Source organism: Sebastes umbrosus, chromosome 24 (assembly GCF_015220745.1).
Source record: "Sebastes umbrosus isolate fSebUmb1 chromosome 24, fSebUmb1.pri, whole genome shotgun sequence".
Classification (NCBI taxonomy): Eukaryota; Metazoa; Chordata; class Actinopteri; order Perciformes; family Sebastidae; genus Sebastes; species Sebastes umbrosus.
The window spans coordinates 2,675,337-2,694,671 of NC_051292.1; the positions used below are offsets into that span (position 1 = coordinate 2,675,337).

The window sequence follows — 19,335 nt, forward strand, 5'->3', positions numbered from 1 at the left end:
TACATTACTATCAGAAGTGGTTTATTAATGTCACAAACAGGTATAAATATTAAAATATAATTGCTTTTCTTGCACTTTTGCACATTATCACATTATTTTGGACACAACGTGTAATTTGTGCGCCCCAACACAGCTTTTTTGTTAATGTTTAGTAAACCTTTTTTTTGGCATGCAATGACACAATTTAGGTTATATCAAACCACAAAAGAAATTCAGAATGAAAAATAAAACATATAATAAGAAAACCACTTTGCTTTCTAGCATGTAAACATCAATTTGAAAAATGTCACAGTCTTTATTGCAGGTCTGTGTAAAAAGAGAGGGGAGCAGGGCAAGAAAGTGGTCGTCTGTGTTGCTCCAAAAAAGCACAGAAGAAGGTGCACTTAAGTTGTTTTAAGCTGTTTGAACTAGTAGTTAACAATTCCAGGGATTTCTTTGGGCTTTAGCTGCATCTTTATCTTTACCAGGTCAAACACACAGGGTCAAAATATGTAGATTTCTTTCATGCACTGCTCTCCTAAAACATGAAAATTGATTTACATGTTAAGATATTACAGTGAGGAATCTGTAAAATATAAATAATTGCTGCCATGATAACAGGGGTGACCTTTGGTCTCCGCCTCCGTCCTCTCTTATGTGGTGGTGGGTCGTATCCAGCTGGCGGGGACCCACTGCGGCTCGTCCTGCGCCTTCCTCATAGCCGTCAGCAACTGGACGCAGGAGTCCTGCAGCTCATCGTTGACGATCACGTGGTCGAAGAACTGACAGAAGTGAGACTCGATCTTCCGGGCGGATTCTTCCATCTCCTGGAAGTCTTCATCCTGTCGGAGGAAACAAAAGAACTGATTCAAGACTTGTGTTGTGTTATTATTTCTTTATCCCATTCCTTTTTCCTTTTACCTGATCTGTTTTATATTGATTTAAAATCTCAACCAAACATCTATTATCTGTTTGAGTGTCTCCACTAACATTGATTTTAATGTTTTGCCATCATAACATGCAAATAACTCCTGCCTTTACAACATTTAAACACCTCAAATCAAGAAGTAAAGTGTTCAGACACTGAAAACGTCTGTGTCAGTGTGGAATGTAAATAAAGGATGAATAATAAATAAAGGATAATTATTGGAAGGTCTTCCTGAGGTAAGAAATGCCGGCTTATAACAGATGGAAATACTACAATCTGTCCCTGGGGGAGTTTACCTTGAAGGGTCGGTTGACGTAGTAGTCGGTGGTGATGTACGAGTCCTCTCTGGTCTCCTTGAGGCGCTCCAGTGGAGGAGGCTTCACGTAGATGATGTAGGCCCTCAGCTCGTGGGTCCTCACCGCCTGAATGGCCTAAATGAAGAGATGAAACATTCACATTAAAGCTTTTCTGTGTAGATTGGAATCACAAACAAAAATACTAATTAGAGGTATTTTTCTTACGTTTGGATCGATGTCCATGACGCAGATCTTTCCGCTGTTTAAAACTTCCTTCACAGACTCGTTGCTGGTGCCGTAAAAATTCCCTTTGTACTCCCCGTACTCCAGAAACCTGCAGGACATCGTCAGTTTCTTAATCAAACACACAGGAATTACTAGAACTTGATGCTTAAAGATTCATTTCTGGATTCAGTTGACTTGTGAGGCGTCTCATTTATTATTCAGACAGTCGTACCTGTTGTTATACATCATGTTTTCGAAGATTTCTCTGCTGGTGAAGTGATATTCTCTGCCAGACTCCTCGTATCCTTTGGGTGCTCTGCTGGTGTCTGATGAAGGAGAAAGGAAACTTTTATAAAGAAATATGATATCGTTTCTCTCTGATACAATAATTCAACAGCTAAGAAGCTCAAGTCTTTTATGTGCTGTAATAAAGATTTGGGTAATTTAGTTGATTGTAAATCGGGTGGATGATAATGATTTGTACGTACGAGGTACGGCTCCCTGGAAGATGTTGGGGTTCATTTCAATTAAGCGCCTCCGAAGTTCATTCACACCCACGCCGGACGGACCTGAGGACATAATCATACATTTAATCACATTGAATTTGAAGTTTGAAATTTGTATTTGTATACATGTTTGGTAAGAAATACAAAGAGCGGTTGACTTGTTGGACCTAAGAGGGCGATGAGGCGTTGTGCATCCTGCGGGCGGCGCTGGTAGCGCACCACCTCCTCGTAGGGGCTGTTGATGGAGCTGGAGCAGCTGCTGGGGCAGCGGGCGAGGCAGGACGGCTGGGTGGTGCTGTGACACCGCCGCCGACACAGACGCATGCTGCGCCTGAAGCCCACTGAGAGGAAAATCAAAGTTCATCTTTAAGAAATGATCCATTCAAACTGTGAAATATAGAACATAACTGATATAAATGAGTTGTAATTGTGCAGGTAGGAGTCACGTTGTTACCTAAGTAGATCCCGTCAACGTTGGTACAGAAGTCATCCTCCTCTGGTGGAAGAGAATAAACACAAACACAGAAATCAATACAGATATTGGAAATATATTGTGAATTACAGTGATGACTGCAGCGGCCTCTGAACCATCTGAAGCATCAACTGACCTGATCTGAGCTCCTCTGATGTTTCCCCGTCAGACAGCCGGAGAGTTTGGAGAAGAAACAATAAGAAATGTTTGAGATTGAGGACGGGAGACGGAGTGACACCAAATTCAGAGTCCAAAAAAGATAGACTTACCTACCAGATTCAAAAGCCTCCTCATCTGACAGAAATGAAACAAACACACGGGAGGAAATTATTAATCACAGAGCAGCAAAGACGTGCAGCAAGTCTGCATATAAGAGATGAACTTTACCTGCTTCCACACATCTGTCATCGATGGCAAAAATGTCTTCCTCTGTGGGTGGAAAACTGAGTGTTATATCTGTGATACGACGTATAAATCATTTATAAACTACATGAAGTGTGATGTCCTCACCTTCCTCTACAGTGCTCACTTCAGTAAGCGTGGGGTGAAACACAGTGACATGTGAAGCCAGGTTAACACGGAGACTGTCGATTCTTTTAAGATACATTAAAGGTGAACTTACAGGTCTGTGTGCAGGCATGTGGCTGATAAGGCTGAGACCACCAGAACTCCCTCTGCTTCCTGTTACAACACAAACAACACACTAAATACAACTTTATACATATTATTGTTATTAAAAACATGATTCACATAAGACATGAATTAATTCTTATAGCTGATAAATATTTCCTGCAGCAGTCACCCTTTATGTTTCTTAGACGTCAGCAGAGATAAACCTATAAAAGCTCAATGAAAAGTTATTAATTAAAACATAACGACTGGGCAGCAGTGGGAATTTGTGAAGCATAAAAAACATCCCAGTAAATACGAAAAGCATGTTGTGTGCTGACCGTTTGAGCAGGCTGGTGGAGGGGATGAGGCCGGCGCAGGCCGTGTTGCAGGGCAGTTTCTTGGCCTGCCACCAGAGAGCGTCCGTCTGGTCCACGATCTCCAGGACGTCGCCTTTCCTGAAGCTCATACCGGCGTCGGCGCAGGGGATGGCGGGGTCCTGCTGGGGGCTGTAGTCGGTCATGGCCCGCACGTACAGCTGACAGAAGACAGGTTGGTTTAATATGATGATTATATGATTTGAATGTGTGAATAGATGATGATTTACCATCGTCTGGTTGTGGACCGGCCTCTCTGTGATGGGAACCACCTTGAACATGATGGTGCCTTGTGATCTCGCTTGCTGATTGGTTGGAAAGAAACAACATGGACTCATTAGCAGACATTAATGACTCGTAGACTCATCAGTTTTATTCACTGTAAAACATGAACCTGGTTTGACTTTAACTCTTGTGCATCGCTTTAAAAAAGAAAAACTGCCATCAAATTATATATTAATATTATTTTCTACTTTCACTGAGTTAAATATCTTCTTTTTTGTTTTTCACAGTCTGGGATAATGATTAGCAACAACATTTATTAATCATTAAATATTATTATAATTTATATCAGATTAAAAAAAACTCCCACTTGTTACTTTAGAGGACACAAATTATCCTCTTCCTAAAACTGCTATAAAAATACTATATATTAATATTATTTTCTACTTTCACTGAGTTAAATATTTTAACTAACATCAGTCCTGATCATAACGACCAAATATTCATTAATTTTCTTTTTTTAACCCTTTAAATGCCACTTTGTTTACATAATGCCACTGTTGATTTTTTATTAAATAAAGTTATTGAAGATTGTTGTGGTAGAGGGTTGCTTAGCTTGTCGCCGAACTTAAAGTTGAATAAATTGCCCTTTTGTTTTACTTCATTAATACTATTTGACTCACTGAACAAATCAGGGATGTGAGCGCTGATTCAGAAGTTTGGAAAAAGACAATTTGGCTTTCAAGACCGTATACATGGAGGAGGGAAAAGGATATACTACACAAAATATGAATATAATAAAACATGCGGTCTCATTTTACAGTTAAAAATTACGTACCACAACTTGGATGACTTGCTCAGGCTCCATCCCGTCCACAGGAAATCCGTTCACCTCTATGATCCTGTCCCCTGCGTGGAGCAGACCTACACACAGGAATACAAAGAAAACATTACAAATAGGGCATCAACTTTACATTTCCTCTAACATAGTTAACTTTAAATTAGGGCTGTCAATCGATTAAAATAGTTAATCGTGATTAAAAGCACATTTTTTATCTGTTCAAAATGTACCTTAAAGGGAGATTTGTCAAACTGCCTCCAAACTGCATGTGATTATCATAAAGTGGGCATGTCTGTAAAGGGGAGACTCGTGGGTACCCTATTTACATTCACATATCTGGAGGTCAGAGGTCAAAGGACCTCTTTGAAAATGGCAATGACAGTTTTTCCTCCCTAAAATGTAGCATCAGTTTGGAGCGTTATTTAACCTCCTTCACGACGAGCTAGTATGACATGGTTGGTACCGATTGATTCCTTACATTTGCTAGTTTCATATGATGCCAGTATCTTAGTATAGTAGCTTTAAAAATGAGCCCACTACAACCTTAACTATGACAGCCCTACTCTAAAGTGATTCTTTCAGTGTGTGAAAGTCTCCAAAACCTGGTTATTTCTAAATTTACATAAAAATGCACAGCTACCTATTTATATTATGTCTTTTTGTTTTCTATATTTACCTTACGTATAATATAATATACTGTAAATTAGGTTAGAGAGTATAAACAAGACTAAAAATGTGCATAATTAACAGGAAATGCAACAAAATTTCAGTCCAGTTTTCTCAGTTTTTAAAAGGGTAGCACTCTCTCAGTTATTACTTTGTCATATCACCAACATATCATAAATACAATAAAATCATTTCTACTTCTACTGCGATATACAAGAGAAAAGAGAGAGAGATAAAGGCTCACCACTCCGATCAGCCAGCCCTCCATGAATCACCCGAGCAACAAAGATCTCCCCTGAGATCTCGCTTCTCTTGATCGTCGCTCCCTGGAACAGAAAAGATGAGAATAAATAAAGCTGCTGTAACGTGGAGAGACTAGAGGACAAATCGAATCACACGAATGAAGACACATGAAAGTGGTGACAGGATGTAAACACTGGAGGAAGGTCATGGAAGGTCATGACACAAAGGAACGCTGATGAAGATCCTGAGATGATGAAATGGTCCACAACACGACGTGACAACGACGAGAAATGCAACAAAACGTGCGTAATAAAGGTCAGCTACCAACGTGCGCGTTCGCAGGTGAGCCACTCTGCGGAGACGACTTGAAAGGACCCAAGAAGTCCACTCTTTGGACACTCTTCTGCGTCTCTCATGTCTTCTTCCTCCTCTTCTTCCGCTGGTTGGAGCGACCTCCTTTCACAGCGTGGACAGTGTGCGTCTCCTTGGGCTCATCCAGCAGGCCGTTGGTCAGGAGGTGCTTCTTCTGGGGTGAAGGGGTGTTCTTTGTTTTCAGGGTGTCCTTGGTTCTCAGGGTGGTCCGTGGTGACCCGTGACAGGAAGTGGACAGACAACTGGTCCCATGAGAGGTGGAGGGAGCATCCATGGAGCTGCTGAGGGAGCTGGAGGAGGTCGAAGGGAGCGAGGGGAAGGAACATCTGGATTGGTGCGTCAGGGACGGACGCTTCGGGCTTTTCTTGGGTGTGCCGTCTTGCACGGCAGGTTTCAGGGTGCTGATCTCCGTCCTGGTGGCGGCGAGGAGCGTCTGCAGCCGGTCCACCACCTGAGTGAGGAGCGCCAAGGCCTGGGAGTTGTCCTGCACCGTCTCCGACATGCGCTCAGTCGTGGCTGCCATCTTCTCCCCGAGGAGCTTGATGTCCTTGGTGCTGTTCTCCATGGAGCAGGCGGCCAGCTGCACCGTCGTCCTCAGCTCATCCAGACTCTCCTGCTTGGCGAGCTCCACGGGGCGCACCGGGGGCAAGTCCACCATGCGGCGGGGGCGCATGGGGCTCGGGGGAGCCGTGCGGATGCGAGGGCTTTGGCTTCTTTGAAGCCTGGGAGGCAGGCTGGACTGGAGGTAGTCGTCTGTGTTGGAGTAGTAGGGACGAAACGGGGGGGACATAGTCCACCGCCGGGCTGTGGGGACTGGAGACGGGGCGCTGCTGGACTCTCCTGCTTCATCTTCACTGTCCAGCTCTTCGATGATGTTGTCTCCAACGAGAAAACAGACATTATTAGTCCATGAAAAATGATGATGAATGATGGGAGACGCATGATGGAGCTTTTCTTACCGATCAGAACGGAGCCGTAGACCGACGGCGCAGAGCGGTTCTGCTCCCAGAGCAGGTCAGAGCAACAAACTCTACACCGGCTCATCTGACAGCTCGGTTTATAGCGCGGTGGCGTGTACGGACGAGCTGCTGCGGGACACATCGCCTCACTCGGCGGGTAGCTGCCTCTGCGAACGCCACACCACGACGGATCCTTCCCAGCAGCAGCAGCAGGGCTCTGGAGCCCGAACGCAGCGCCTCGGTGGAGCCTCTGCTGGGTCAGACGCCTCAGGGTGTCCCAGTGGCTGCGGATCGCCGCTCTTGGGCTTTTTGCTCGAGGGGAGGACGCACAGGGCGGCGGCAGCAGCCCGACGCGCTGGTGGTGGTCGCGCAGCTGTGAGACAACAGAGTCACTCAAAGGCAGAGGGACATGTTCAAACACCTCCACTGGGGGAAAAAATAGATTTAAAAGATGTTCTCGTATCATCTCAATCAACCATCTCAAGACTTTCTCTTAAAACAGCTGCAGAAGAAAAGACAGAGATCAAGATACAGAAGACTCACATCCTTCATTCTCACTGGTTCCTGCTGTAGCACCAACACACAATTACTCAAATTACAGATTAAAACATTCAAACATCTGGTCTCTGCTGGACGCCGTCAGCTGTTTGATTTATATTTGGCAAAAAAACACACAACATATTAAAAAAAATTATTCACGAGCATCTGCTTCAATTCTATGGTGGTCCAGTTTACATACTGAAATGTAATAGTTTGTTCTCAATATGCTAAAAACATGTCATTAAAGCAAAATTATTCAACTTTTTCTGGATATTATGGGCAGATTAAAGTCTCAGTTCACCTAAATCATAAAATATATCTTCCTACTCATGATATATCCCCCCTGAGACTTCTGCCTCCACCCATTATGTCCATTATAACCCCACACAAACGACAGACAAACGACATGTTTTAGATTCATGTTGACATGGCTGGTTGAGAAATGCCAGTTTATTAGGTACACGTAGCTGAAACTAATGCAGTCTAAATGCAATAAATTCTTCCTTCACTTTCTGTTATTTAGCCTACCCTCATTGATATAAATGTGATGGACAAAATAATAGAAACACCTGTCAGTATAACACAATACAAGAGTAAGGGTATTTAAGAAGCTGTTTTTGTACTATTTCCTTTCTTTGTAGCATGACTTCGTGGTTTGAAGCCATTTTTATGCACATAAAAGTTTGCCTGACGGGCTTCTCTGATCCCACAACAACTGTTTTTGCACAGAGGGATTAAAAATGACCTCGTTTTCAGGTCAGGTAGATGCCTTAATCAGTCTGAATGTGTTTGCGAGTCGACTCAGGCCTCAGGTACGGTGATTGTAACACCATCTAAGCTCTTCTGAAAAGTGTGTTTTTATATTTTACATTATTTTAACTACTGTAAATGAGGAGACTTAAGCTGTGCAGCTCACCAGAGGCTGTTTGTTCTTGACCAGGCAGACGATCCTGGTGGCTTCCTCGTCATCCGGCAGCTCGTCTGGCATCGGCGGCAGCACCGGCTCATAGTCCTTCTGGGCCACCGTATCATGAGCTGAGAGGAGAGCCTACAATAAAACAAGACGGTCAAACAGGTTTTATTCTTATTGAAATCTGCTGCGCTGGTAGTTCAGGTTAATTCTGCCAGATTTCCTATGCATTTTTTTTTTTTTCAGTCTTACCTGCAGGTGCGGCTGTCTCAGGAGGCGGTAGAGCTCTTTGGCCTCTTCAGAGCAGCCCGGCAACGATCTGATGTCAATCAGCAACTAAACACAAAAACAAACCACATATCCCCCATTTATATATATATATAAAAAAAACAAGACTTCCACAAAATGAATGCAAGCAGCAAATTGTTAATAAAACACAATGTGAAGTGTGACCTGAAGTGAAAGTCCTGAAGCGTAGTCCAGAGCTGGTGCTGGAGAGTCTCTCAGGTACCTCTGAAGACACTCATAAACCTGAAAACAATGTTGATTCAAACCTTAATAACAAAAACAGTTACAGTATTTTTCAGTGAGTATTTAAGAAGTTTGAAAGTATAAATCTATCCTCAAAGACTGTGAGGCTTTTATATATTACCAAAACACAAATTCCCCACTAAAAATGACTAATCAACTAAAGACGACTAAGGCCAAAACGACCAATTATTCGACTGATCGACTAAGAGGCGGCAGCCCTACAAAAATAACTAACAGAGTACTAAAGCTGATGTTAATACTAAATAATAAAGCATGTTTTCAGAGTGTTTTCCGACCTTGAGCAGCGACTGCAGCCAGGCGGCGTTCAGCAGACTGTGGAGGATCTCCGCTCCGTCGATGTCCTGAGATACTGACTGCCTCACCTCCTCGATCACATCAGTGAGGATCTGACGCAGGCCTGCAGCACACAGACACACACCGCTGGGTCATTAAGGAAGCTATAAGTAGTATATTAACGTAGTGAAATGTCCTCTACTGACCGTGTTCTCCTAGTTCACAGTGGGGGTTCAACACCTGAGCCTCCACCGCCTGCCTCATGGTCACTGGACCCCCGACCTTTGACCCCCAACCACCCGCTGACTGCTGATGAGGACGGGAACAACCTGGAAGAGTGAAGCAAACAACAAACATTCATGTTCATTGAATGTTGAATGAACTGAATATCTTTGAGTTTGTGGACAAAACAAGACATTTGAGGACGTCATCTTGGACTTTGGGAAACACTCATCGATCAATTAATCGAGAAAACAATCAACATATTAATCGATAATACAAATAATCGTGAGTTGCAGCATTGCATCTTCATTATTTGTGCAGAAGAATCAGGACTCCTGTGTTTTCTGCATTTGTGGCAATTTAATTGAACAAAACTTTATTTATGAATGTGCATCAAGTTTGGATAATATAAAATAATCTACAAGATAGGGCTGCAAGATTAGCTAATAATAGAGGATTTTATATTTACCAAAACCAACTGACATACTCCTTCTGTGGCCTCACTTGCCCACTTTGCCTGGCTGGTAATCCAGCCGTGAGCATGCAGTGGGATCAGGTAGGGAGGTGCAGCCACTACTCCATCAGTGGTTAGTGTTAGTGTGAATGGGGGTCAGGGGTTAATGGCACACTTCACAGCGGCTCGTAAGAGCAACGGTGATGTCAACACAGAGATGTGCAGACCCTAATCTCTCTGGCTGGTGAACCAGCAGGAGAAAGCACACACCAGCATCTATTTTATTTATAGGAAATAATTCAGCTGGGATGTTATTTAAACTTACATTAGGTCAAATTGACATTAAAGAGGGCACTGTGGCATGGAGATAAACTCTTCTTCTGTTGAAAAAAAGCAGGTTAATAAAGTAAATTCAGGCACCTCTATATCCCTAATCATGACTAAAATCAACCATATTGCAAAGACACATGATGCAATCAAGCAAAAACAGCTGTTTAAAAAGTGATTTCTTGTAAGAAATAAAACAGGAGGAGCTCCTTAAGAGGTTAAAGTAGAGGGAGAGGATGATCCCTGTGGCCTTCCTCCATGCCCTTCCCTCTACAAAAAAAAAAACAGCATCTTACCTTTAAGTCTGAATCCTTCGGGATGCCACACGCTTTTATCCTCCAGCTGCTGCAGGTTTCAGCACCAATACTTGTGCAGGAAACTGTGTATACGATGGGAAAATATTCCCCGGAGTGCTACACTTCCATCAAGCTGCAGGGAACGAGAGAGAGAGAGAGAGAGAGAGCTGTAATCTCTCCCGATCCCACTTAATCCTGGGCAAGTGAGCCGCCTGCCTCTGGCCACCGGAAGCCGGTTCCTCCCTCACCGGCTGGCTGGCTGCCGCGGAGCTGCCAAATCTTCTTAACTCTTTCAGCTTTCAGCAGCACGCAGGAGGAGCAGTGTGGAGATGAGAGGCTCTGACAGAGGAGGAGAGAGTTTAGGTGTCAGGAGAAAGATGATAAAGGGTTCTTCAGCATATCATTATTTCAGTTCTTGGAAAGGGTAAGTTAGGGAGATGTGTAATTTAAAGGTTGAGAAAAGCCTTAAATCAGTAATTAAAATATCTGCTAATCTGCCTCAACAGCTGGAGTAAATGGAGAGACATCATCTTTTACTCAAAACTCAAAATCTGTCAGGAATGGGGGTAATCTCCTGATTGGTAATCTTATTTATTCCCAAGGAAATACAACAAAATCTCCCCTCCCTTCATCTGAAAAGTCCTTATTGTACCCAAAACACTGAGATTAAGTCTTTGCACTTGATAAAAAACACATCTTTGTTGGCTAATTCACCCTCAAGTCTCACAAAACGCTGAGAGGATTTGTCAGAATAACACGGGAGCTCCTCATGACCTGCAACAAGAAACATTTGCAATTAAAAAGAGGAAAATCCACTCACTTTCCCTCAACATGCCTCCACTATTTCATACATTTTCCTAAATATGGAGGCCCAAAACTGTCATTTTATAGCTGTACTTCTGTTGTAACTTCACATAGAGTGAATATTTTCTGATAAATTCTCACCTGGAGGACATTTCTTTACCTGATTTAGACGTGTAGCCAATTTAAATGTTAAATATGGAGGCCTGGAAGTCACAAATGTAGTACGTCAAAAAACATAACGGAATACATCAGTCAATAATATTGCTAGTTTTATTTATTTTTAATTCCTTCCTTATTATTACCACCTAGTTACTTTATTAGTATTTAAAAAAAATATGTATTATTATTGTTATATTTTCTATTCTTATTTTATGTAAGATTACATTTATTTATTTATTTATTGATGTTTTCAGTTATATTTTCTACAATATTTTGTCAGTTTTGGGGCTCCATATTTAACAATCGACAGATGTAAAGTCTTCTAAAGTGGGTAAACATGTAAATTCGGTAGACATTTCCTCCAGGTTATTGTAGCGTTAAAGTCTGCTCTGTTTTAGCTGCTGTGGGTGAAGACGTGGCTCTTTTTGTAATTCTTCAACAATCAATTTATCAGTTTTTCGTCGCAGAAAATGATAACTTAACTTTTCAGTTATTTACTTGATAGTTTAGTCGATGAAATGTCAGAGAATACAACTTCCAAAACACAAAGATATTCAGTTTACAATCATATAAAACAGAGAGAAGCAACAAATCCTCACATTTGAGAAGCTGGAGCCAGAAAATGTTAATGAATTACAGTTAATTTCTGTATGAAACCACATAAAACTGTCGGAGCAGATTAGTTATGAACGTCCATCAAATTAGTTTATTGCCCTCTGTTATTCTTTAAAGGTACAACACATCTGACATCATGTAAAAGACACACAGGTGGGAGTCAAGTCAGCCAGCTGAAACACAAAAATGTCAACTAGTAAACACCAAAGTCCTTTGACAAAACAGTCATTTTTACACACAATGCAACAGTATGACCTGTGTGGGGCGTTTTCATAGTAAACATGTGTTGAGGACATGACCCCAACATGAGCTTATGAACATTATCTTCAGTTTATATTTAGAAACAATCAGATTTAAAATAACACTTCATGTAAGCGAGTCAGTGAAGGTACAACCATTACAATAAATATCCCCTTCTGTAGCTGTAGTTTGGTTTGCAAGTCAGTTGTGTTGAAAATACTTCATTGTCCTTGGTTTTAAGAGGCAGCAGCAACCGTAGAGGAGCTTTAGTGACATCAAATCATATCTACACAAACAGGAAGCCTTGTTTTGTCAGTCAAATATCAATCATTTCAAAGAACAGCACAAAAACTTAGTCTCTGGTTGACAAAATAATGTTTTTTTTGTCTATTTCGGGAATGAACTCCTTAAGTTACGGAGACAATATTGCGTCACTTCTTTAAGTGTCAGGCACATACGGTCTTAGGAGTAACAAGAGCTCATAACCACGGTGGAAGAGCGCCATCACGGTCGTTTTTAAAGTCACACGAGGACGAGAGAGGCCCATAGTTTGAAGCCAATTGTTTGCATTATTACTACTAGATTTCCAAATAAAAACCGAATATCAGTTTTTGGTTGAACAGCCATAGAGCAGCTTTAAATTCAAACCGTTTTTTGTTGCTAGATTTTCAAAATCCTGCAGGGAAAACAGCCTCTGATCTACTTCTATTGTTGAACCATTTGAGAAAACAAAAGCTATGATGTTTAAAAAAAGAAAAACAACAGAAAAAAAAGGCTCGGTCATCCTCTGAATCCTCTCTTAAGCCCTTTTATAAACTGGCATGTGTGACGCAAATCACAAATAAGCAACAATGTCTGACAGTTAGTGCTGTTTTAAAAAAGAACAGTTAGCATTAACAGATGGCGCGGAGAATCGGCTTTCAACATCACATCTATAAAGACAATGTTTGCATTAAGCCGGCTCTCAGCTGAAACACCGCCTGCAGCAGGAAAAAAACTAAATTAAACAAATTTCTACCTTTTTGCGTTCATTATTTTACAGAAAAACAGGTGTAATAAGACCTTCAGATGGTTAACTTCATGATAAATGTGCTGACTTCTCTCCCTGCCTGCAATGAACACAATTAACACAAACGTATAAGATTATTTTCAGCTTGAGTGTCTCCCAAAGGTGATCTCTGTCCGCACTGTTAAAAGATTTATACTGATGAGTGCATTAGGACAGAAACACATTGCATCTCCAAAACTTTTCAGCCCTGTTTTCAGTTTTCTGATGTTGCATTTAAATGGTTTATTTAGCTCCAGAAGGAGGATCGTTTTTGCATCATATAAAGGAACACTTTAATTTTCAGTTTATCTGAAAACTTTGGAGAAGCGTTATTGTTACTGGACAGTAAGAAGGTGTAATGAGACTGAAGAACAAACGTTTGGATTTGGTTTTTGAATGTTTAAGACCCAAATTTTAACCCCAGATTTTTTGCAGATCTGTGTCAATATTCATCACACTGAAAACTGGGCTCAGGAACACTGAAGTGGTTCTCAGATTATCTATGAAAAACATTCTTTTCACTCATTTTTGCTCAGTGTTCCTGCCTGGTTTTTCATTAGGGTGCTATGATTTACCGTTGTCGTAGCTTCTGTTAAAGCTGGGAAACTAAATGTCCAGATAATTTAAGAGTCCAATTGTGCTTTCAAGTCAACAGATACATCTCTGCATCTTTAAAATGTTCAGCTTCAAGTCTCGGTGATGATCTGTCTCGTAGAAAACAAAGATGGATAAACTAGCTAGGTTTAACTGTATTCTGCTGCCAGCTGGTGGAACAGGAGAATATTAGAATCATTTAGTCAGTTTATGCGTATAATACAGTATCAAACCTAACTGTGGACGTGCATTTGCTAAACAAACAAATGAGTGTTCATCCTTGAAGTCTTTTCTCTTGTAAAACTGTGAAATACTGTTTGAAAACACTTCAAATAAAGCATGAATCTCACTTATGTGTCACTAAAATAAAAGTGTGTCAGTTTAATAAAGTGACATGTTTCCAAGTGATTATTTCCTTGTTATGTCCGTTTCTTCATGTAGGTGTCGGGTGGATAACAAGAAGCAGGAAATGACCCGAAACACTGAAGGCTAAAAGGGAAAGTTCTCTTGCCGAAAAGTTGTCTTTCATGCTGAAAAATTTGAAGAAAAAGAGGTCCAACACCAGAGAACAAACCATTCCCATTGGCACTAAAAAAAACACTAGTATGAAGTTTGAATTTCCTCCCAGGTGACATGGTCACAGGAAGTGGGTCTTTCAGTTTTACACTGGACGGTATGAAGTGGCTCATCTCTGGCAGTTTAACAATATTCACATGTACCTTCATGATCAGCGGATCAGAAGCTGGTAGAGGTCACTATAAGGAGAAAGAGTGTGGTCCCGTCTGCATGACAGCAGCAACCTGTTCACATGATCCTCTGCTTCCCATTGGCCGCTGCTCGTGTCAGTCATCCTGAAGCCTCCTGGGCCTGTGATTGGCTGGGGCAGCAGGAAGTAACGCCACGCTGGTCTTAAGTGATCTTCTCATGCTGGATCTGGTAGTAACAAGCCTGCAGGTGGAAAACACACACAAATAAAGACCAGTGCATAGTGGGTTTAATGGTTTTATAAATGTTTATGCTCCTTACACTCTCTTCAGGCGAGGCAGGACAGTGAATTATTCTGTGTGTTACCTTGAGTGTGGTGAACATGATGCCATGCTCTCCGTGCTGCACGCAGGGGTCCATCAGGTCTTCAATCAGGCTGACCTCTGACCCCAAGTTCCTAATTCTGAAGACAGAAAATTATAAGTTTCAATCGATTTAGGGATTTTAAACCTGTTGTTTTTGGACAACACAGAAGAGCTGCAACGATTAATTGATATTAGTTGTCAACTATTAAATTAATCGCCAACTATTTTGATAATTGATTTATCTCTTTGAGTAATTTTCTTAAGAAAAAAAAGTCTAAATCTTCTGATTGCAGCTTCTTAAATGTGAATATTTTCTGCTTTCTTTACTCCTCTATGACAATAAACTGAATATCTTTGAGTTGAGGACAAAACAAGACATTTGAGGACGTCATCTTGGGCTTTATCATCTTCTGACATTTTATAGACCAAACAACTAATTGATTAATCGAGAAAATAATCAACAGATTAATCGACAATGAAAATAATTGTTAGTTGCAGCCCTGGAAAAACGCCCGTTTTAATTTTCCTGAGTCCAAGGTGATGTGTTTAAATGTCTCGTTTTGCCCAATCAACAGTCCAAAAACCAAAGATATTCAGTTTACTTTAATGTATGGCAAAAACAACATTAAAACCTCAAGTTTGAGAAACAGGAACCAGCAAATATTTGACTAAAAAAAAGACAAACGTTTTTTAAATTATCAAAATGTTGCAGATTAATTTTCTTAATTGTCAATCAACTAATCAGTTTATCTTCTAATTACAGCATTTAATGAAATGTTCAATCAGTTATTATTTGGTTACAGCAGGTGTGTTTTCTCACATTTTAAACCTGGTGTGTTTTGTAATACTGCCCTTGTCACACCTACAATAAAAGAATATTGTCTCTGTCGCCTCATCATCATCATAATATGTGTGTATTAGTGTGTGACTGGGTTTGGTTCGGGGCTGACCGTGCACGCAGCACCACGTAGAGGAAGACGGGGAAAAGGTCGTCCATCGACCACAGGAAGTCCTGCTTCAGCAGCGACTGGACCTCCTGCGTGATCTCCTCAAAGGTGAGCTGGATCACCTGCAGCTTGTCTGACGGCGTGAACGTTGTGCTGCAACAAACAGGAAACAAGGTGTGAGGAAATGTAGTATAAGATGTAATGTAAGATGAAAAACCACTTCAGAAATCAAAGTTGTTGAGTAGAGCCGTACCTGATCTGTTGTAGCGTTTCCACTGCAGAGGCGAAGCAGGCGTCCTTGGTGCTGGAGAGGACCTGGAGGAGACCAGAACACGGTTTACATCTTTCTACTGATAGTAGACAGACTGTCAAAATGTGAACGTTTGGATTTGAATATATAAGGAAGATAGAGGATGATATAAAAACCTCAAAAAATCCAAAAATAATGGACCCGCCCTTTAAGGTAAAAGTAAAACTAAACCATACCTGCTGCTTCTCCCCCAGTGCAGACATGGAGATGGGAACGGAAACAGGCCAAAACTTCCTGAGGAGAGGAAGTAATTATTTAGTATTTACATGCAAATCGTTAAATGAAGCCTCTCTGTTGCAGTGTCGAGTGTGTGTGTGACGTACTGCTGAACGCCCAGGAAGGCGAGCAGGGCCAGGTCGGGCTGCTTGTTGAGGCGGAGGACACACTCCCAGTAGACATCGTCCTCTCGCTCCTTGTCCAGAGCGTAGAGGGTGAAGAGCGGCGGGTAGAGGCGAGGGAGCAGGACGGGGAGCAACAGAGCCGAGCTGCTTGCCACACGGCTGAGGAGACATAAAAGGGGAATTTAATGCGATCCGCCTAAAGCTTCAAGGAGGGGACATAGCCCGGTCTTTACCCAGGTTTGGGTGACTGTAGCGGGACATCGGTTGAGCCTGGGTCCTTCTTCTCCTGGGGGTTTGTGGTCGGCTCTGGAATTAGACCGCCCTCTTCTGGCAGGTCTGCGAAAAGAAACCTGCACACACAAACAAAACTACTGATGAACAACAGCATCTATCCCTTCATCTACATCCATTCTGTACAGTATGAGGACTACCTGACGATCTGGAAGATGCGGTTGAGGTAAGACTTGATCTCGTTGACGGCCTGAGGCAGCAGCCGACGGTTCGCTCCAACGCCCACGTAGGTCATCCTGTAGACCCCCACCAGGGCTTCCACCAGCCGGCCCAGAGGGTGGAGCGGGGTGTCACACGCCTGGAGAAAGTAGAGAAGTAGTAAGTCTTCGTCCTCAGTAGAATCAGGTACAGTTACGCTGTGTATTTGTCAAAGAGGTTTGCACTGTTGTGTGGAAAACTCTGCTCTCCGTGTGCAGCATCAAATCAGATTGTGGGATTATATTTAAATTAAAGTCAGTAAATGTGTGCTTGGAAGTGAGGAGTGGTTTTACCTTGATGAGGTAGAGGCGGATGGTGTGATATCGCTCCATGGTGATCGGTCCTACGTGCTGCGGGATGACCTCCAGGCTCTCCAGGGTTCTGCTGTGACTTCGAGACAAGTTCTCTGGACTGGGATACACAAAAATAACACCCCTTAATGTTAACTGTAACTTGATCACAGTGACACTACACACACTATAAATGTGAAGAGTGTGTGAGTACCTGTCCTGGATGTGTCGTCGGCTGGTGGTGAGCGCCACGGCGATGTTCTCCCAGGCCTTCCAGTTCTCGCCTTGACCCGGAGCCTCGCAGCCAAGCTGGCTCCAGCACTCCTCAAACACCGCCTGCCACTTGTCCTCCGCGCTCACACACAGACGCCCCAGCTTCCTGCAACATTACACATAACAATATATAACAAAGATAGGTGAATGAATTATAATTAAATGTTTTCTGTACATTTCAGACTCTCTGTGAGCTTACACAGCGCGGGTCTTTTCCTTTTCGGTGTCGAACAGGTGAGGTTTGAAGTAGGACCCTGTCACTTTGAGGCCCGAGCCCCATTCGCCATTGAAGGAGCCCTCCAGGTAGTCACCGTTCGCCATGGTGAGCACGCCCTGAGGGGAGAGCCATGACGTACATTAAACTATACTGTACTGCTAATAATTCAGTATTTTTTCCTTTGGGTTATAATTTTATTTTATATAATTTTTATAAGTTTTAATTTTTTTGGGATATGGGTATTTTACTCCATTTTATTTGTATATGTTGTTTTTTATTATTATTTATTATTTTATATTATTGTTGGGAATTTTATTTCATTTTATTTTAGATATGTTATTTTTTAATTTTTATGTTTTATTATTTTCTTTAAAATCAATTTTATATTATTGTGTGGTATTTTATTTTCATGTTTTTCTGATTATTTATTTTATATTATTATAGGGTATTTTATTTTTATGTTTTTTATTATTATTTATTTTATTTTAGATTATTGTTGGGTATTTTATTACATTTTATTTTTATATGTTATATTTATTTATTTTATTTTGTATTATTGTTGGGTATTTTTATTACATTTTATTTTTGTATTATTCTTAATTCATTCTCATTGCAGTCCTGAAAAGTTGTAATGCTGGTTCAACAATGTAAAGTACTTGAAAAGTGCTGTATAAATAAAGTTTATTATCATTATTATTTATATTGCTGTATCCATACATTTTTATCGATTAATTTAAAAGGGCTTTAGAGATGACAGTACAAATGTAAACAGTAAAGCAATTTGAGACTAATGCACACCATAAATAAAAATGCTACAAATGCAAAAATAATACCAAGAAAATAGATACAAAAATATATATATAAGAGGGAATAAAAACATGAATACAATAAAAGAAACATTCTAATAGTTAAAGATGTATATTGACGTTGTGGTCATTTGTCACCTTTCCATTGAGGGTCCAGTCGTCAGAGAATTCCCCCTCGTACGTGGTGTCGTCCTCTGACAGCAGGATCCCGGTGCCCTAAAAGACACAAAACACCTTCCTTCAGTCTCCTTTTCTCCTGATTTCCCTAATTTCCTCTTCGACTTGTTTATCCTAAATGGCACTCCAGCGTTTAGGAGCTGGGACAGTGAGCACAAGTGTCGAAAGTGTGCAGGATTGTACTTCACTTTACAAAACGGTACCTTGTACTACTGAACGTCTAACTACATGCTCACAAAATGTGACTAAAATCAAAGAGAGAAGTGCTCACCATCATCTTATTATCTTTGAAGGCTCCTTCGTAATAGAGGCCAAACTGAGTGACGACGACCCCGTTGCCCTGCCGCATGTGATCCTGCCACATGCCCATGTACTTCTCCCCTCTGGACAGAAAACAGACACACTTATATAGACAGATATAAAACAATAAGATTTGGGATGAGCTTATCTGAAAGCGTGTGAGCGTACTTTGTGATATCATCGAAGACTCCATAGCCGGTCTTCTTGTCCTGCAGCCACTGGCCGATGAAGACGCTGGGGGAGGAGGTGTTGAGCTTGCCGCTGCGCAGCATGCCGTGACCGTGTCGCATGCTGTCCTGGAAGGATCCGTCGTAAACCTCGCCGCTGGCGTACCTGCAGACAGACGGGAGGACGTTTATTCTCTTCTTACAAACAACACAAAGCTG

At 41.6% G+C, this 19,335-nt stretch overlaps 3 protein-coding genes across 9 annotated transcripts in view; all 3 read right to left on the minus strand.

Moving 5' to 3' along the window:
* mpp4b (membrane protein, palmitoylated 4b (MAGUK p55 subfamily member 4)) lies at window positions 1-14,574 on the minus strand. Of its 2 annotated transcripts, XM_037761991.1 has the most exons (25): window positions 14,449-14,574; window positions 10,984-11,043; window positions 10,270-10,608; window positions 9,177-9,299; window positions 8,973-9,094; window positions 8,599-8,676; window positions 8,398-8,481; window positions 8,152-8,283; window positions 5,366-5,447; window positions 4,453-4,538; window positions 3,623-3,697; window positions 3,357-3,553; window positions 3,029-3,087; window positions 2,917-2,934; window positions 2,794-2,835; window positions 2,680-2,700; window positions 2,543-2,557; window positions 2,389-2,430; window positions 2,102-2,275; window positions 1,917-1,997; window positions 1,661-1,754; window positions 1,429-1,537; window positions 1,204-1,338; window positions 608-821; window positions 1-517 (listed from the first exon to the last, which is right to left on the minus strand). In XM_037761991.1, the coding sequence occupies exons 4-24, from the start codon at window positions 9,232-9,234 to the stop codon at window positions 633-635; spliced, it is 1,893 nt and encodes a 630-aa protein (XP_037617919.1). In that variant the 5' UTR covers window positions 9,235-9,299; window positions 10,270-10,608; window positions 10,984-11,043; window positions 14,449-14,574; the 3' UTR covers window positions 1-517; window positions 608-632. The 2 variants fall into 2 exon arrangements, with proteins under 2 accessions (XP_037617919.1, XP_037617918.1); XM_037761990.1 differs by having other exon boundaries at window positions 1-821.
* On the minus strand, window positions 5,454-8,025 carry LOC119483651. Its single transcript, XM_037761996.1, has 2 exons — window positions 6,696-8,025; window positions 5,454-6,615 (listed from the first exon to the last, which is right to left on the minus strand). The coding sequence occupies exons 1-2, from the start codon at window positions 7,159-7,161 to the stop codon at window positions 5,777-5,779; spliced, it is 1,305 nt and encodes a 434-aa protein (XP_037617924.1). The 5' UTR covers window positions 7,162-8,025; the 3' UTR covers window positions 5,454-5,776.
* The window catches only part of als2b (alsin Rho guanine nucleotide exchange factor ALS2 b), a 20,612-nt gene continuing 13,140 nt past the window's right edge, over window positions 11,864-19,335 (minus strand). For all 6 annotated transcript variants that reach the window (XM_037761964.1, XM_037761966.1, XM_037761967.1 and 3 more), the window contains 14 exons: window positions 19,118-19,282; window positions 18,921-19,032; window positions 18,611-18,688; window positions 17,649-17,782; window positions 17,391-17,555; window positions 17,180-17,297; window positions 16,829-16,986; window positions 16,631-16,747; window positions 16,380-16,556; window positions 16,233-16,290; window positions 16,000-16,061; window positions 15,750-15,899; window positions 14,801-14,897; window positions 11,864-14,677 (listed from right to left, as the gene is read on the minus strand). In XM_037761964.1, coding sequence (XP_037617892.1) covers window positions 14,639-14,677; window positions 14,801-14,897; window positions 15,750-15,899; window positions 16,000-16,061; window positions 16,233-16,290; window positions 16,380-16,556; window positions 16,631-16,747; window positions 16,829-16,986; window positions 17,180-17,297; window positions 17,391-17,555; window positions 17,649-17,782; window positions 18,611-18,688; window positions 18,921-19,032; window positions 19,118-19,282 — 1,630 coding nt within the window. In that variant the 3' untranslated portion in view covers window positions 11,864-14,638. The remainder of the gene's footprint in view (window positions 14,678-14,800; window positions 14,898-15,749; window positions 15,900-15,999; window positions 16,062-16,232; window positions 16,291-16,379; window positions 16,557-16,630; window positions 16,748-16,828; window positions 16,987-17,179; window positions 17,298-17,390; window positions 17,556-17,648; window positions 17,783-18,610; window positions 18,689-18,920; window positions 19,033-19,117; window positions 19,283-19,335) is intronic.

Coding starts and splice junctions, on each gene's coding strand:
- mpp4b (XM_037761991.1), bottom strand. CDS start 9,234: ATGAGGCAGGCGGTGGAGGCTCAGGTGTTGAACCCCCACTGTGAACTA. Junction 8,284..8,397: donor TGAGACAGCCGCACCTGCAG/GTAAGACTGAAA, acceptor GTTTTATTGTAG/GCTCTCCTCTCAGCTCATGA. Junction 3,088..3,356: donor TCCACCAGCCTGCTCAAACG/GTCAGCACACAA, acceptor GTGTTGTAACAG/GAAGCAGAGGGAGTTCTGGT.
- LOC119483651 (XM_037761996.1), bottom strand. CDS start 7,161: ATGATACGAGAACATCTTTTAAATCTATTTTTTCCCCCAGTGGAGGTG. Junction 6,616..6,695: donor CTACGGCTCCGTTCTGATCG/GTAAGAAAAGCT, acceptor TTCTCGTTGGAG/ACAACATCATCGAAGAGCTG.